The 19,551-nt window shown below is 35.4% G+C and overlaps 1 protein-coding gene across 1 annotated transcript in view; it reads right to left on the bottom strand.

Moving 5' to 3' along the window:
* STXBP5L (syntaxin binding protein 5L) overlaps positions 1-19,551 on the bottom strand; it is a 340,069-nt gene that overhangs the window by 198,935 nt on the left and 121,583 nt on the right. The window contains exon 9 of the mRNA XM_037051540.1: positions 17,823-17,946. Coding sequence (XP_036907435.1) covers positions 17,823-17,946 — 124 coding nt within the window. The remainder of the gene's footprint in view (positions 1-17,822; positions 17,947-19,551) is intronic.

Consider the following 19,551-nt stretch of genomic DNA (forward strand, 5'->3'; position numbering starts at 1 on the left):
AGGGGGGTGGAAATGGGAGGGAGGTGGGGAGCACTGGGGAAATGGGCTGGGATGGGAGTAAAAGACAGAAAACTGTACTTGAACAACAATTAAAATAAATAAATTTAAAAAGAGAAAAAAATCTAAAGTAAACAGAAAAAAGAAATAAGAATTAGAGTAGAAAAAAGTGAAATTGAAAGCAAGAAATCAACAGAAAATCAAGGAAATATAAAGCTGATTTTTGGAAGAGTTCAATAAAATAGATAAGATTTTGGCTAGGCTAATGAAGAATAAAAGAGAGAGGATACAACTGACTAATAACAGAAATAAAAAAAGAGGACATCACTACAGATCCAATGGACATGAAAAGGATAACACTATGCCCACAAATTTGATAATCTATATGAAATGAACTAATTCTTTAAAGACACTATGCCAAAACTCACACAAGAAGAAACAGACAACCTGAATAGGTCTATATCAATTAAAGAAATTGAATCAATAATCAATAACCTTCCAAAATAAAGCATCAGTACCAGATGGCGAACTCTAACTTACAAATAAGTAGTAAATTATACCAATTGTCTGCAATCTCTTTCAGAGGATAGAGGCAGGGGGAATATTTCTTAACTCATTCTACAAGGACAGCACTACTCTAACACCAAAATCAAAAAAACATTACAAAAGTACAGACCAATATTTCTCAAGAATATTAATATAAGGATCTTTAAGAAAATATTAGCAAATCCAATCCAATCATGTATAAAAATTCTACACCATGGCTAAAGGAGCTTTATCCCAGGCATGCAAAGCTGGCTCAAATTTCAAAAATCAATTAACATCACATCAACAGGCTAAAGAAGAAAAAAACATGATTATACAAATCAGTGCAGAAAAGCATTTGAGAAAACCCAACACACATGCATGATAAAAACTCTCAGTAAAGTGGAATACACCTAAACATAATAAAGGCCATATGTGACAAACCCAATGCCAGCATTACACTCACTGGGCAAAAATTACAAGCATTCCCCTTAAGATTGGGAACAAGACAGGGATGTCTGCTTTTACCACACTTATTCAAAAAGTACTAGAAGTCCTAGCCACAGCAATCAGACAAGAAGAAGAAATAAAAGGCACCCAAATGTGAAAGGAGGAAGTAAAACTGTCATTTTTTGAAGATGACATAATACTGTACATACAGAACTCTAAAGATTCCAGCAAGAAATTTCTAGAACCCATAAATGAATTCAGCAAAGTAGCAGGATACAAAATTAATATCCAGAAATCAGTTGCATTTTTATCTTCTAATATGAACTATTAGAAAGAAAAATTAAGAGAATAATCCCATTCACAATTGCTTCAAAAAGAATAAAATACCAGCCCTGGCTGGCATAGCTCAGTGGATTGAGCGCAGGCCTGTAAACTGAAGGATGGTGGTTTGATTTCCAGTCAGGGCACATGCCTGGGTTGCAGGCCAGTTCCCAGCGGGGGACACATGAGAGGCAACCATACATTGATGTTTCTCTCCCTCTCACCTTCCCTTCTCTTCTAAAGATAAATAAATAAAAATGTTTTTTTTTAAGGAATAAAATACCTAGGAATAAATCTAACCAAGGCCATAGAAGACCTGTCCTTGGAAACTTACAAGACACTGAAGAAAGAACCAGAAGAAGATGCAAATAAGTGGAAGCGCATTACTGGGGCCATGGACAGGAAGAATTAACATCATTAAAATGTCCGTACTACCCAAAGCAATCTATACATTTGACACAATTCATATCAAGATACAAATGGTGTGTTTCACAGAACTAGAACAAATATTTCTAAAATTTATATGGAACCACAAAGTACCCAGAATAGCCACAGTGATCTTGAGAAAGGAGAACAAAGTTGATAGAATTATGCTATCTAATTAATATCAAACTATACCATATGCTCATAGTAATCAAAACAGCATGGTACCAGCATAAACACAGATACATGTATCAATGGAACAGAATAGAAAGCCCAGAAATAAACCCACACCTTTAGTCAATTAATATTCAGAAGAATATTAATTGAATATTAATATTAATATTCAGAAAGAAAGCACATACCATAGGCTAAAGATTGTTTATTCAATAAATGGTATAGGGAGAAATTAGACAGATGCATGAAGAAAAATGAAACTAGACCACCTTCTTACACCACACCCAATAATAAAATCAAAATGGATTAAAGACTTAAATGTTAGACCCAAAAGGATAAAAATCCTAGAAGAAAACATAGGCAATAAAACTCAGATGTTGCTCATAGCAGTATTTTTTTCTGATCTATTTTCTCAGGTGAGGGAAACAATAGAAAAAAAACATAAACAAATGGGACTATAGCAAACTAAAAAGCATTCACACAGCAAAGGAAAACCAACAAAATAAAAAGACAATCCACTAATTGGGAGAACATATTTGCCAACACATTTGATAAGGGGTTAATATCCAAAATTTATAAAGAACTTAGAAAACTCAACACCCAAAACCAAACAACTCAATTTAAAAATGGGCAAAGAACCTGAATAAACACTCTTCCAAAGAGGGCATACAGATGACCAACAGGCATATGAAAAGATGCTCAACATCACCAATCCTCAAAGAAATGCAAGTTAAAAGCACAATGATACTATCTCATACCTGTCAGAATGGCTATCATCAATAATTCAACACACAAGTGCTGGTAAGGATGTTGAGAAAGGCAAAGCCTTTTGCACTGTTGGTGGGAATGTAGAATTGAAGGAGAACACAGTTGGCGTAGCCACTGTGGAAAACCGTATGAAGATACCTCAAACAACTAAAACTGGATCTTCCTTTTGACCCAGCAATTCCACTTCTGGGAATTTATCTGAAGACACCAGAAACACTGGTTCTAAAGAATATAAGCACCCCTATGTTCATTGCAGCATTATTTATAATAATCCAGGTTTGGAAGCAACCCAAGTGTCTATAAGTAGATGAGAGGATAAAATAAATCTGGTACATTTACACAGTGAAACACTATTTGGCTGTAAAAAAAATAAGAAAAATTTACCCTTTGTGACAGCATGACCTAAAGAACATTATGCTAAGTAAAATAAGCCAGTCAAAGAAAGACAAATGTCATATGATTTCATTCATATGTGGAATCTAATAAACAAACTAAACAAGCAAAAGAATGACAGGCTCATAGATAAAGCACAGGCTGACAGTGCTGGGCCAGTGGGGTTAGGGAGTGAAGGGATCAAACGAAGAAAAGGACTCACTGACATGGACAACAGTGTAATGATTGCTGTGGGGAGGGGTTGGTGGAGTGAGAAGAGGGTATAGGGGTTTAAATAGTAATGAAATATGCAATAAAAATAAATTTTAAAAAGCTCGCAGTAATCTAAGAATAGGTGGAAACTTAGTCAACTTGAGAATAAATATCTACAAAAAACCTACATCATACCTAATGGTGAAACTCAAATCTTTTCCATCAAGATTAGGAACAAGGCAATAGTGTCCCCTCTCACTATTCTTTTACAACATTGTGCTACAGTCCTAGCTAATAAAATAGGACAACAAAAATGTAGGTATAAAGATTGGGAAGAAAGAAAAAAACTATTAGAAAATGATATGATCACTTATGTAGAAAATCTGAAAGAACTAGTAACAAATACAGAACAAGAAGTCCTTACTGCAAGGCTGCAGGATACAATGTTATACAATGTTAACACACAAAAGTCCATTGCCTTCTTGTATATCAACAAAAAAGTAAGTGGAATTTGAAGTAAAAAATAACATCATTTACATTAGCATCCAAAAAATACTTAGGAATAAGTCTACAAAATGTAAGATCTTTATGGGTCAAACAAAATATCTCTGGTAATTGAAATCAAAGGACTATATAAATGGAGAGATATTTCATGTTCATGGATAGGAAGCCTTAGTACTGTCAAGGTGTCAGTTCATCCTCACTTAATCTATAGCTTCAATGCCATTGCAATCAAAATCCTAACATGGTATTTTGTGGACATTGACAACATGACTTTAAATATCATATGCAGAGGTGAAAGACCCAGTATAGCCAAAACAATAATGAAGAAGAGCAAAGTCCTTTAGTTTTTCCTTGTAAGGGAAGCGCCTTAATTTTCCCCCAATTTTAGATTCTAGGCTTGGTAGGTAAAGTAGCCCTTGATTGTACGTCCTTGCTTTTATCACCTTGAATATTTCACACTACTCCCTTCTGACCTGAAATGTTCTGTTGAGTAATCAGATGACAGTATAATTGGTGCTCCCTTGTAGGTAACTACCTGCTATTCTCTTGCAGCTTTCAGGATTCTCTCCTTGTCTTTAAGCCTTGTCATTTTAATTATGATGTGTCTGGGTGTAGGCCTCTTTGGATCTGACTTGTTTGGGACTCTCTGAGCTTCCTGGACTTGTGCGTCTTTTTCCTTCTCCAAATTAGGGAAATTTTCAGTCATTATTACTTTTAATAGGTTTTCCATCCCTTGCTCTCTCTCTTCTCCTGGTATTCTCATGATGTGGATAATGTTATGCTTCATGTTGTCCAAAATGTTTCTAGAGTTCTAGTTTTTGCACAGCAAAGGGAATCATCAACAAAATAAATAGATAATCCACTAACTGGAAGAACATATTTGCTAATACATCTGATAAGGGGTTAATATCCAAAATTTATAAAGAACTTAGAAAACTCAACATAAAAAAAAAACCCAACCCAATTAAAAAATGGGGAAAGGACCTGAACAGACACTGCTACAAGGAGGACATAGAGACAGCCAATAGGCATATGAAAAGATGCTCAACACCACCAATCATCAGAGATATGCAAATTAAAACCACAATGAAATATCACCTCACACCTATCAGAGTGGCTATCATAATAAGTCAACACACAACAAGATGTAATGAGGGTGTGAGAAAGGAGAACCCTTTTGCATGTTGGTGGAAATGGAGATTTGTGCAGCCACTGTGGAAAACAGTATGGAGACACCTCAAATAATTAAAAATGAACTGCCTATGACCCAGCAATTCCACTTCTGGGAATTTATCCAAGGTAACCCAAAACAGTAATTCTAAAGAACATAGGCACCATCATGTTCATTGAAGCATTATTTACAATCACCAAGATATGGAAGGAGCCCAGGTGTTCATCAGTAGACGAGTGGATAAAACAAGTATGCTACATTTACACAATGGAATACTGCTTGCCAGAAAAAAAGAAGAAAATTCTACCCTTTACAACAGTATGGATGGACCGGGAAAACCCTATGCTAAGCGAAATAAGCCAGAGAAAGACAAATGCCATATGATTTCACTAATATGTGGAATCTAATGAACAAACTGAACTGACAAGGAAAATGGGAACGGACTCATAGATAAAGAGCAGGATGACAGTTAAGGGTAGTTTAGGGAATGGAAGGATTGAGCAAAAAGGAAAAGGACTCATGGACATGGACAACAGTGTCAGGACTGCTGGAGGGAGTGGGGTATGAGGGGCCCAAATGGCAATGGCATAAATACAAGAAAGATGAAATTAAAAAAGAAGAACAAAGGGGGAGGACTGAAACTATGGGAACTTTAAGACTAGACGCAGACCTTATAGCCTTCATAAAAATGAACTCATAAATGGATCATAGAGCTAAATTTAAAATGTAATACTATAAAAGTCCTAGAAGATAACATAGGATAAAACCTATGACACCACAACAAAGGGGCAATCCATGAAAGACAACACCAAAGACACAGTTCATGAAAGAATTAATGGATAAGCTTGATTTCATTAAAAACTTCTGACTGTGGAAAACACTGTCAAGAGAGTGAGAAAAGAAGTCACAGATGGTGACAAATATTTACTTAAGACACATATGACAAGGGATTTTAGCCAAAATATACAATATGCCAATAAAAACACAACAAAATATCACTGCACATCTACTAGGATAGCTATCATAAAAAAACAGATATTAACAAGGTTGATGAGGATGTGAAGTTGAAAACATTATGCATTTCTGGTGGAAATGTATTAAAAAAGCATGAGGACTCTTGAACACAATTTGGCAAGTTCCTTAAAACGTTAAGTATAGAATTATTATATGACCTATCAGTTTCATGCTACCCAGGAGAAAGGTAAACATATGTCCACATAAGAACTTACAGAAACATTCATAACAGAATTGTTGAGAACACTCAATGTGGAAACAACAGAAATGTCCATCAAGTGATGAATGGATACATAAAAGTGGATATAGCCATAGGAATAAAATAGATTTTCTGTAATAATATGGGTAAACCTTGAAAACATTATTCTAAGTAAAAAAAAAAAAAACCAGTCACAAGAAAGCTCATATAGTATGAGTCTATATATAAAATATCCAGAGTAGGCAAATCTACACACTGAAGCTTGGTAGTTGCCTAAGGCTAGAAGAGTGGGGATGGCATAATTGCTAATGGATGCAGAGTTTCTTTGGGGGTGACAAAAGTGCTTTAAAATTAGATTGTTTTAAAAGCTGTGTAACTCGGAATATACAAAAAAATCCATTGAATTTTACTCTTTATACTAGTGAATTGTGAATTATATCTCAATAAATCTGTATTTTTAAAAAGAAGTTTAATTTATTCAAAGTGTAGCACAAAACCTCAGAAGGAAATCTATCTTTACCATTTGCTTAGCCCTCAGGGTTTTCAGTTTAACAATGTCTTTTGAGATCTTTACGTCTACATTATTTTTATGCTTACTAGCTAAATGAAATTTTTGAAAATTAAATATAAATGTATATTCAGAACTTTACTTCAATAAGAACTGTTTAGGGTGTCTAACATTCCAAACTAGCTGTAATTGCCCATTATTCCTTGTTTAAATAATTTTCCTGTTTGTGTTTACTTTTACAACATTTAATTTTTATAAGTCTTGTAATTATTTTCCTTGTGAACACACTGAATTTTTAAATAACATATGGGGAGCTAACATCTTTATAATATTGGTTCTACATACCTATACACACATAGAGTATGTTTGTTAAAAAATTTTTTATTCTCACTGAGGTCATTTCTTGAGGAGGCGTTTCTCTTTTCAGAAATGAGTCCACGGTGGTTTGCTTTGTTTATTTTTTCATCATAGGTTCGCTGGTAAGTAGATAATGAACTATGAACATTCCTCTCTATTAATTTAAACCTTTTGGTGATAGGGTTCATGTTTTCAAACTTTTTAAGGAATTTGTTGATGTCTGAAAAACTTCAGCTAAAGCAGTCATCATGAATTTTCGAGAGGGGTTCTTCAACTTTTTCTCCCACAGTTTCCATTTTCTCTTACCTCTTCTTCAGCTATGCATTCTAGTTTCAAGAACTCCTTAGTCATTTACTCAGGAACCACTTCTAGAAGCTCCTCATTGTCATTCTCATCCACACCCAAGTTAAAATTGTTTGTCATCTCAACCACAGCCTTGATGAGTTTTGTAACCTCCTTATCCTCGGCTAGTTCTTTGAAGTCACGGATGGATCTCTTGAGTGTCTTCTTCCAGAATCCATTCATACACTGCATGGTGATAACATCCCAAGCCAAGCATGGCTCTTGACCCTGTCATAGGTGTAATCTTTTCAGCAATGCATTAGTGTCTTCTCAGTGTCTTCCTTAGCTGCAGCAATAGCCTAGGCAAATGCCCTCCTCAGATCATAGGCCTTAAAACCTGCTATAACACCTTGATCCATTGGTTGGAACCAAGGAATGGTGTTTAGAGAGAGAAATACTACTTTGATATCAGGATAAAGTTCACCAATAAAAGCAGGATGCCTGGGAACATTACCACCAATGAACCAAATCATAAAAGGTATAATATTCTCCCAATAAAACTTTTTTATTTTTCTGACATAACAATTCAGGAAGGCACCTTGGAAAAGGAGCTGGGTCATCCATGACTTCTTATTGCTCCTGCAGTACACTGGCAGTGTGTGCTTATTCATATGCCTGAAGGTCCTGGGCTTTTCATAGTGTCTGCCAGATCACAAAGCGTTTCAATATGTAGCTTGAAATATTGTCCCCAAGCAAAACTGTTACCCTGTCCTTAACAGTCTTAAAACCTCATGTTAACTTGGCCTCCTTATGGATGGGAAGTCCTTTCTGGAATCTGTTTCCAAAATAGAGAGGTTTCCTCCAAATTGAAAATTTGATCTGTCAAGTAACTTCCTTCCAAAATCAACTTATCTAGAGTTTCCAAAAATCCTTCAGCAGGCTTCACATCAGTGCTTACAAACTTCTCACTCACTTTCACATTATGTATATGTAATGAATAATGATTCTCGAATAGTTTAAACCACCCAGTAAATTCAATATCATAGTCAGGCCCAGATTTTTTCTTTCAATGTTGGAAACTATTTACTTTGTGATCATCATGGTGCTGACAGGGACATGCTTTGGTGCCTCGTCTTCAACCCAGGTGATAATAAAATTCTCCATGTCTGTTACAGGCCTTTCTAGAATATTTGTTGGTCTCATTGTCTTTAAAGAAGCAGACTAATAACAGTGTGTGTCACTTTGTTATTCTTCAAGATAACAGCTTTGATTGAATGGGACATGCCTGACTGGCAAACAATAGTTATCCCTGATTTTCTAACTTTGTAATCCCTAATCACTTTAAATTTCACTCCCAGGTCAATCACTCAACATAGCCTCTTGTGACAACATAAATGGTGGATTTTGTATGCTTAGAGGCCACGATAAACAGAACAATATGAGATTACTGGTGTGTGTGGGGGGGAATTGGTGGAGGGTAATGCAGATAACTAATTGAACAACAATAAAATATTTTTTAAAAAACACATGAGATTAAATCTAGCACAAAGGAAAATGATGAAATTAAGAGAAACTGTAAACATGAGGTGTATGAGGACACTGCTAGTATAACATGGCATACAACTGTATAGTAAACTTTTTCGTAAGTAGAAAGAGTACACTCTAAAATAAGTATTGAGAATATATAAATTATTAACATATTTATTATTAAGCATTACATTGTATACATAATTGTATGTGCCATAATTTTTTATATGAGTGGAATCAGGTAGGCCTGCTTACAGCACCAGCATCCCATGTGAGTGATGCACTGAGTTACAATGTGACCATGGCCACATCACTAGGTGGTAGGAATTTTTCAGCACCATCATAATTTTATGGGACCACCATTGTATATATAGTCCATAGTTGACCAAAACATCTTTGAGTGCCTGACTCTGTTTTATATACAGGATTCTCATGTCATACTTAATAGTATTCCTAATAAGTTTTTGATTTTTAAGTGTGCAATTACATTATCAAAAAATAATTATTATTTTAAACCCTTCTTAAAATTTTTAATATTATATTTCTTTTCCAAATCTAATTACATTGGATAGTACTTTCAGAAAAAATTTAAATAAAAGTGGACACTTCCATCCTTTTTTTGATGAACAAATGCACTATTAAGTATTTGATGGAATTTGTCCTAAGATTATGTATGTAAATGTGCATGCCTGTGTGTGTCTTTAGCTGAGGGCATTGTGATTGAATAATATATATTTGAAATTATTACAACTTACTAAGAAAGAAAATTAATGTCTGCATTAATTTTGATTTGTAGAAAAATAATCAATCTAGATAGTTTCCCTTCTTAGGAGACACATGGCTAAGGAGGAAAGGGAGAACAAAACTATATCCTACAGTTAGTACAACATAATGTCCACAATATGTGTGATACAGTCCAAATTATCAGACACATGAAGAAACAGGAAAATGTAGGCCATTCTTATGAACAGAAGCCAACTTTAAGGGGAAGCAGATGTTGGTATTAACAGATGAAAATTTAAAAGCTATTATAACTAAGCTCAATGTTAAAAGGAAGGGAAAAGAAAATGCACGTAATGAATGAAAATAGGAAATATCAGCAGAGAAACACAAGATATAAAAAAGTACTTAGTTTCTGGAAGATGGAGGTGACGTAGATGGGAGCTGAACCCACTTGCTTGTGCACCCAACTGAGACACCTAGCTGATCTTCTGAAGAACAGAGAGAAAAAACGGCGAATCCCAGCTTATATGAAGTTTGGAAGCCAAAGACTGCAGAGGACATTTAAAAACAGACAGTAAGGAGATTTTGTAGGCCAATGGGAAGGCCGCTGGGCCCTCTGCCTGGGAATGAGCTGCTGGGGTCCCAGGGCCCTGCAGCAGGCACCACAGCTGCCGCAGAAGCTTTGGAGGAGAGCCAGGTCGGGGACTGTAACCTCCCAGCCCCATCCCCTCCCAGAGCAGGAAAACCAGACCCACACCAGCAGAGACCTGGATACTTGAAGTCTCTGAGCGTAGATGCACAGCCAGTGGCTTCCCTGGCTGGGACTGTGGACCTTGGCTGGGACAGTACCAGAGAAACTGGGGAGCCTGGTGACACTTGGAAATGGGAGAAGAGTTGGGCTGTGACTGATTGTGACCCAAATAGTCTCCTGAATAGTCAGAGAATTGGGCTATGTGAAAAGAAAAGTCAGGCTTTTATTAGGAACAAGGGGAATTTCTCAAAAAAAAAAGGCTCTCAGCCACTGTGCACTGGCTGGGCCAGTGAAGTGGGAGGAGGAGAGGCATCTTTTGCTCCAAATCAGGGCCCCTCAGGGACTGATCAAATTGGGGCAGCAGGGGCTCAGGGAGGTAGCAGTCCCCAGAGAGACTTACTTTAATAGGGGAACTAAACTGCCCTGAAGGGATTTGCACATGCACAGTGCCCTGGGCCAGCAAAGAGAGAGGAGGCAGAGTATGAGCTGCTCCCACTCCCGCATCTCATGGACTTATCAAAGGGTGGCACAATGAGGTAGATTAAAGGCTCCAGCCTGGTGTATATGAACAGTTGGGGGCCACACAGTGCTCTGAGGGCTTGGACTAGAGTCTGGGAACCTGTGAATACTGTAGCCAAGACTGAGGCCCCATACTCAAAAACACATACACACAGAAAGAACAAAACCAAAATGGAGCCCAGCCCCCATCTGCCTGCAGCATCCAGGAAGACCAGCAAAACTGGCTTGGTAGGTTTAAAGTCAACAGAAGGCTTTCTTATTTTTACTCCCAATGTGAGACAGTAAGACAGTAAGACCTGGAGCTGTGAAAATGATAGGGGACTCAAGACTTGGAAAACTTTAGCTTAAGGTAAAAAGTTATAAGTCTTGCAAATAATGTGTATGTTAACACTTTCATTTCAGAAACTACAGATAAGGCCTCTCCTGGCTCCTGGGAAAACAAGTGACCTCCTGGGACACTGATAGGGATTACCACCTGGGGACAACTGGAGTGTTCAAGGGAGAGACAGATGACCACCCACCCCTGAGAACCAATAACTGCCCAGGACAGAAATATTGCAGCTTCTGAATCTCAAAGCCCTCACCACACCTTGTTTATTCCCCAACCCTCCTCCCCATTATAAAAAGTCTGGCTTGGAAAGAGAAAACAAGATGGTCTATTAGGGTATGAACCAACCATCTTCTCAGATTGCTGGCCATCTGAATAGAGTGCCCATAAAGGTTCAATCGTTGCCATTGCTTATTGGGTTTGGTAGTGACAGACAGTGAATTGCATTTTAATTTCTATTTTTTTTTACTTTTTAATTTATTTTTTAAATTTCTCCTTTCCATGTTCTTTTCTTTGTTGTGTTTGTCTGATTTCATTGTTTGACTGTTTTTCTTTGTTTTCCCTTTCATATTAATTTTAATTTTAATTTTTTCACTTCACTCATATTCCAATAATACACTACTCTTAGTCTTTTACTTTTTATTCTTCTTATTATTCAGATAATATATTTCTTGTCATATTATTGTTGTCCCCAAACCCACACAACACCCTTCCCTGGTCTTGGTCCATTTCACTATCTTCCTGAGCTTTATTACTGTTGTGGTTAGCTTACTCTCTCATACTATGCCAAGTTTCTATCCCTGACTCTCACTATATCTCGGCATCTAACCTTGCATAACTGCTCTGCTTTCTGGAGTCAGCTCACATTCTTTTCCCTCTAATAAGAGTCTTATCTCTTTTTCATCTCTTATAAAGTATGCCTCATTGGGTGAAATAACATGGTTAATGCTGTATGTTTCCAAAGCATCACACATCTGTTCTCTACTTGTTGGTACTTTAAATCCCATAGAATACTCTCCTGCTGTCTTAATACACTTCCCCTTTGCCCCACCCCAGATCACATACAAGATAATATAGGAATTGTGAATACCAGTAAATCTCTTGGAGGAGAGAACCAACCAATAAAGGAGCCACCAACATGTAAAAACCAAGTACAACAAGAGAGCCCTAATAAATCGAAGAAAGGGCAACCCTAGAGCATCCAGACAAGAAGATCAAAGAGATTGCACCACTGAGTACCACAGAACTCCTACCATAGAAGTTCACCCTAAAAGACACCTAGCAAAGCAGAGCACCAGGAATCACAGAAACAAACAAAAAGAGTCACCTAAAATGGGGAGACAAAGAGAGAACTTGCAACTGAAAGGAATAGAAGACTCCCCACTACAAGAGCTAAATGAAATGGAGGCAAATAAATGATCAGATGTAGAATTCAAAAGAATGGGTATAAGGATGCTCAAGTAACTCATAGACAACTACAAAGAACTGAATGGGTACTATGACACCATGAAAAAATGAAAGAGAAACTGTAAATAAGAACCAGGAAGAAACAAAGAATACAATTTCTGAAATAAAAAAATACAACAGAAGAAATTATGAGCAAGATCAATAAAACAGAAGACTGAATTAATGAGCTGAAAGACAAGGTAGAAAGAAATACCCAGGTAGAGTAGCTGCATGAAAAAAGACTAAAAAAATGTGAAGATTGCTTAAGAGAACATAAAGACAACAAGATATACAACATTCAAATCACAGGAATACCAGAAGGAGAAGAGAAGGATCAAGGGAAAGAACCCCCTATTTGAAAAAAAAATGACAGCAAACTTTCCAAACCTGGAGAGGGAAAAAACCATGCAAACTCAGGAAGCACAGAGGATCCCAATCAAGATGAACCCAAAGAGGCTTACTTCAAGACACATCATAATTAAAATGCTAAATTTTAGGACAAAGAAAGAATCTTAAAAACAGCAAGAGCAAAACAAGAAAGAACATATAAGGGAGCTCCCATAAGGCTAGCAGCTGACTTATCAACATAAACACTATAAACCAGAAGGGACTGGCAAGGTATTTTCCAAGTAATAAAAAGCAGAGGCCTACAACCAAGACTACTTTCCCCAGCGAGGCTCTCAGTTAAAATGGAAGACCAAATAAGGAGTATAGCTGACAAGAGAAGGCAGAAAGAATATACCTCCACCAAACCAGCACTGCAAGATATGCTAAAGGAACTGCTATAAGAGGAAGAACAAGAGTGGGAGAGAAAGGAACACAGGTCCAAAGGGGGAAAAATGAATAAGTACCTATTAATAATAATCTTAAATGTTAATGGATTAAATGCTCCAATCAAAAGTCATAGGGTAGCTGAAGGGATAAGAAAACATGACCTGTACACATGCTGCCCACAAAAGACCCATCTCAGAAAAAAAAGACTTACACAGACTGAAAGTGAAGAGTTGGGAAAAAAATATTCCAAGCAAATGGGCAGGAAATAAAAGCTGGGATAGCAATATTTATATCAGACAAAATAGACTTTAAAACAAGGGCCATACAAAAAGACACTGAAGGACACTTCATAATACTCAAGGGAAGAATCCATCGAGAAGACATAAACATGGTAAACATTATTGCATTCAACATAGAAGCACCTATCACAGCACTCTAATCCCTATAAGAAAAATCTTGGAGTAATTCAAGAAAGATATAGACAGCAAAACACATATACAGGGGATTTTAACACCTCACTGTCAAAAATGGATAGATCTTCCAAACAAAATATCAACAAAGATATTGCAGTGTTGAACAATGCCCTAGATCAAATGTATGTAACTGGTATATAGAATCTTTCATCCCAAAGAAGCAAAATACACATTCTTTTAAAATGCACATGGAACATTTTCAAAGATAGACTACAGGATAGAACACAAAACAAGCCTCAAAAAAAGTCAGGAAAACTGAAATCTTATAAAGCAGTTTCTCAAACCACCAGGCCCTGAAACAAGAAACCAACCTCAAGGAAAAAACTCAAACACGCTCAGATTCATGGAGATTGTTAGGCACACTACTAAACAATGAATGGGTTATTAATGATATCAAAGAAGAAATAAAAAAGCTTCTAAAACAAATGAACATGAACATACAACAGTCCAAAATTTATGTGACACAGCAAAGGCAGTCTTAAGACAGAAATTCATAGAGATACAGGCCTACCTAAAAAAGATAGAAACATTTCAAATAAACAATTTAATCCTAAATGTACAAGAACTAGAGGAACAACAACAAACAAAACCTAGAGTGAGTAGAAGGAAGGAAATAACCAAGAGCAGAGCAGAACTAAATACATAGAGATAAAAGAACAATCCAAAAAAATGAATAAATCCAGGAGCTGGTTCAGTGAAAAGATAAAGAAAATTGACAAGATGTTAAGCAGACCCATTCAGTAAAAAAAAGAGGATCCAAATAAATGAGATAAAAAATGCAAGAGGAGAAATTACAACAGATACCTCAGCAATACAAAGGATTGTAAGAAATTACTACAAACTATATGTCAAGAAGTTTGAAAACCTGAGTGAAATAAAAAAATTCTAGAAAAATATAATTTCCCAAAACTGAATGAAGAAGAAGTAGAAACTTGAAAAGACCAATAATATCTAGTGAAATTGAAGCAGTTATCAAAAACCTACTGGCAGACAAAAGCCCTGGACTGGATGGTTTCACAGGATAATTTTACAAAACATTTAAGAAGGACTTAACTCCTATCCTTCTTTAGAACTCTACTTGAATAAACTTGAAATAAACATGGGCACATTATAGTCAAATTGTTGAATATAAAAGATACCAAAAAAATTAATAGCCAGAGGAAAAAACTGACACATTATACAAAGAGGAACCAAAAAGCAAAACACTACACATTTCCTCAGAAACCATGAAAGACAGAAGAAAGTTGAACAACAGCTTTAAACACCTTGAAAACAACATAGTGAATCAACCCAGAAATCTATATTCAGTAAAAAATGTCCTTCGAAAATGGAAGCACAAAAGGGAATTTTTAGATAAAGAAGAGATACATGAATTAATTTTCACTACAAGGAATACTACATCATTTTGTAGCTTCAGGAACAAATAAAAAGCACTGAAAATAATAAGAAAAAAATACAAATTTTTTCTCTTAATTAAAAATACTTAAGGCTACTTAAAGCAAAAAATTATAATAATGTATTTAGGTATACTACATTAAACTACTGCATAAAGGATAGTGAGTGAAGGTAAACAAATCTATATTGTTGTGAGATTTCTACATTTTATGTAGAGTGTAACAACTCTAACAGACTGTGAAATGTTAAGAAAGTACATTGTCATCCCTGGCAACTAATTAAAAATATGTGAAGATAAAGTGCTTTTATGTAAATTGAAATGGAATTCTAATAAAAATATTAAAATAATCCAAAGGAAGGCAAAGGGGGGAGAAAAGAATAACAAAAAAATGATAGGACCAACTGAAAACAAAATAAGTTGGTATATCTAATCCCAAACAACCACTAAATTTAATATTAATGAACTAAATACTCCAACTAAATGATATAAGACCAGAAAAAAAGCAAGACCCAACTATATGCTCTCTACAGTACATAAAATGAATGCCTAATAATAAAGCCTCAAAATATATAAAACAAACAAGGGCAGAATTAAAGTAAAAAGCAGACAATTTTATTATCTTCTTAGGAAATTTTAATACCACCCTCTCAGGAACTGGTAATCTGATTAATGCTATCAACTGCCTTGATCTATTTATTTAAGTTTTAAAGCTTATATAGCAGAAATGAACATAATCACCAGGACAAATCCATGATGCTAAAGATTTTAACTCACCCCTCTAAGAATTGAAAAATCAAACAACAAAAACTTAAGTAAAGATTTAGACACTACAAAATAATAATGACAATTTTGAGTAGGACCTCCGAGTAACAGAAAATGCACATTCTTCTTAAGCACACTTGGAACTTTATAGTAGTTAATTGTGTATGTCTAATTATAAAGTATGTCTCAGTAAATTTTGTAGGACTAGTATCATGCCATAGTCTCTGACTACAACTTTAAAATCTGTATTAAAATATTTTTAGAAGTTAGAAATCACATATCTAACATATAGGTAAAAAAGGAGAATTATAATAGGGATAAGAAAATGCCTCAAACTGGATACTAACAAAATTACATATTATTAATGAAATCACATATAAAAATTTATAGGATGCAGCTGAAGTGGTACTTAAGAGAACATTTTTTTTTAATTTTAGAAAATAAAAATAGCTGAAACAAAAGAAAACAAAGTTATTCCGAAGAATATAGGTAGATACAAGAATGAATGCCTCTATTGTCAAAATCATGGATACTGGCTTAACTGTTTCATGGCAAAGCAGCAGGAATTTAATTTAATTGATATGTTATGAGAGACACAGATGTTAATGTTTTCAACAACCTGTGAACAGAACTTCATCTCTCAGAATTGCAGAAAATCCCCCAAACTGACAAAATATAAAAATGGTAAGACATATGAAATTATCAATTATCCAATCAAGCCAAAAAATCTTACATAGAAGTTAACTGTTGAGAAGAACAGAATTGAAAATACATTAATAAATGATATTACACATTTGCAAATAAAAGTTATAAGGATTGAAGGGAAGGGGCTTGGAGGGGTGGAAAACCCACCATAAAAACAAATTAAATCTGAGTAGATGTATAGCAAACACCTATCCAAGGTTTCCATAGCATCAGTCTTTAAGTAAAACATTTCAAGTAAGTGTCTAAATGTAAAGTAATGTCTAAGTAAAGCAGTTTATGTTAATTGTATTAATTATTTGCAAATGGAACATGCAACTGTGGTACACAAAATGGCAGATGAACATAAGATTAAATAATTGGATCTTGTGATTTATAACACTCATTATAAAAAAATACTATTTTCTAAACATTACATTATAATAAATGCTCAGAAACTATATAAATAGAATGTAGGTTTTGACTTCTCTATTTGAAGAAATAATCAACATTTTGAGATAAACATGGGATTCAGATCATTACTATTCCAATATTCCATCACTTTCTAATATTCTTGGAAATGATATGGACATCTGAATAAAAGATATTCACATATTTGAACTTTTTATTCTGCCCAGTTAGATAGACAGATCCAACATAAATGCTAAATACATCTGTCTATACAATGAGGAAGATAAAATAAATACAACTTATAATTGTACCACCCCAGTCCTCATAATTTAGTGGAACCAAATGGCAGAAATGGAAATACATGGGAGAACTAAAAAACAACAGACTATAAAGCAGTGTAAGAATCAGATCTGAAAGTCAGATCTAGGTAAAGTCATTCTCTCACTAGTGCCTTAATCCTTAAAACTGGCCAAATATCCTTTGTTATCTCCTGTGTTTCAGATACACCAACTATCTGTTACCTAATTTTTGGTTGGGAAAGTCTAGATAAAAGTCACTTAGAAAGTAGGAAAGTGGATAAACAGGAAGTTTGGGGCATTGAAGGGGATCTGAAGGAGGTACAAAAGAGGTATTTAGAATCAGAAACTATGTCCTATCTCCTCTTTCTACCAAACACATTGAAACCACCTCGTATACTTTAAACCAAGGCACTGTAACTCTACAACTTATTTCTTTTGAAAGAATACATCTTACCATGTGGAACTGTGGTCTGGAAAGGACGACTTGGGTTTTTCAGGTTCCATAAAGTCAAGCTTCCATCTGAATGGCTGCACATGAACTGTTTGCCCTCATGATGCCAATCAATTGAATGAATAGCCTAATGAAATAACAATTAAAAATAAGTAGGGGGGGTTAATATGTTACATCATTCTATATTCCAAAATAAAATATTCTGGCATAAACATATGTAATTTTTTGACCCATATCATACTATCTTTAGTTCATCCTTCTATGGGCTTATAAAAAGGCTACAATACTCAATTCCTGAAATAAAGAAAAATTAAGTAGCCCTGGCTGGTGTAGCTCACCAGATTGAGTGTGGGCCTGCGAACCAAAAGATCGCAGTTCGATTCCTGGTCGGGGCACATGCCTGGATTGCAGGCCAATTCCCAGTAGGGGATGCATGAGAGGCAGTCATACACTGATATTTCTCTCCCTCTCTCCTTCCCTTCCCCTCTAAAGATAAATAAATAAAATCCAAAAAAGAAAAAAAATTAGTAAAATGTTGACATCATTAGATCCTGGAATTTTTACTGTAATATTGTAAATTCACTATCCTCCCTATATCACATAAACCTTCTTTGAAACATTATTTATTTAGAAGTAAAAGCAAGCTTATCAGAAGATAGTTTCTGATAAAGTAATGGCCTAATTCCACTTAAAGTAGCTAATAAAAATAATTTACATATGAGCCATCATCAGAGGGCTTATAATATGCCAGACCAATGGTAAGCCACTTTACGTACATTATTTCATTAATTCTATAAAACAGTTATTATTTTTCCAATTTACACATGGCAAAATTTGCATAGATAGATTGAGATGCTTTTTCAGGTCATACAACTCAAAGCCAACTTCTACCTAACTACAAAACCTATATTCTCCATCACTGTATTATATTGCCTCTAACATAAATAATTTAAATTGATGTGAAGCAATGAGTTTTTGTTTTTTGTTTGTATGTACAGGTTCACTCTATAGTTGTGAATTAGATAAAATTTATTCCTAGTGGTAGCATAGTGTCTTGCATCAAGTAAGTGCTCTGGTACAGGGGTCCTCAACTGCCCAACCCACCTTGGGCCTCACATTAGGTGAGCCTCAGACAAGGGAGGGAAGCTTTGCTTTTATTGCTGCTTCAGCTCGCCTCCAGTCTCTCCCCCACCACTCTTGTCTATGGAAAAACTGTCTTCTACAAAACTGGTGCCTGGTGCCAAAAAGGTTGGGGACCATTGCTGTAGTGGACATAAAAGCTAAATAGATATATACAACGTGATTCTTTCCTTAAATTCAGAAAACAGTGAGATAGTAAAGACTGATATAAATGAACTTCCAAACAATAAGTATTGGTTAAAGATAAAGATAATTGACAGCTAGGGTAATCACTAGAAATACTAAAGAAAATAGGACATAAGTTACATATAAAAAGATAAATAAGATTTGATTAAGTGGAAAAGTTAACATGAAACCCTGGACTTACGTTTTTCCTTCACCCTGGTCTTTATTCTCTTTTGCCAAGGTTCAGAGGAGGATGTTAGAGGGAAACAAAAACACAACCCCACTCTTTTCTTTTCTCTCTTTTTAAAACTATTGTTCAAGTACAGTTGTCTCCATGTTACCCCCACCACTCACCCTCACCCCAGCCATCCCCACCTCCCAACCCTTTGGCTTTGTACATATGGCCTTTATACATGTTCCTTTGTGA

Source organism: Sturnira hondurensis, unplaced genomic scaffold, assembly GCF_014824575.4.
Source record: "Sturnira hondurensis isolate 20B ecotype Veracruz unplaced genomic scaffold, ASM1482457v3 Scaffold0007222, whole genome shotgun sequence".
NCBI lineage: Eukaryota > Metazoa > Chordata > Mammalia > Chiroptera > Phyllostomidae > Sturnira > Sturnira hondurensis.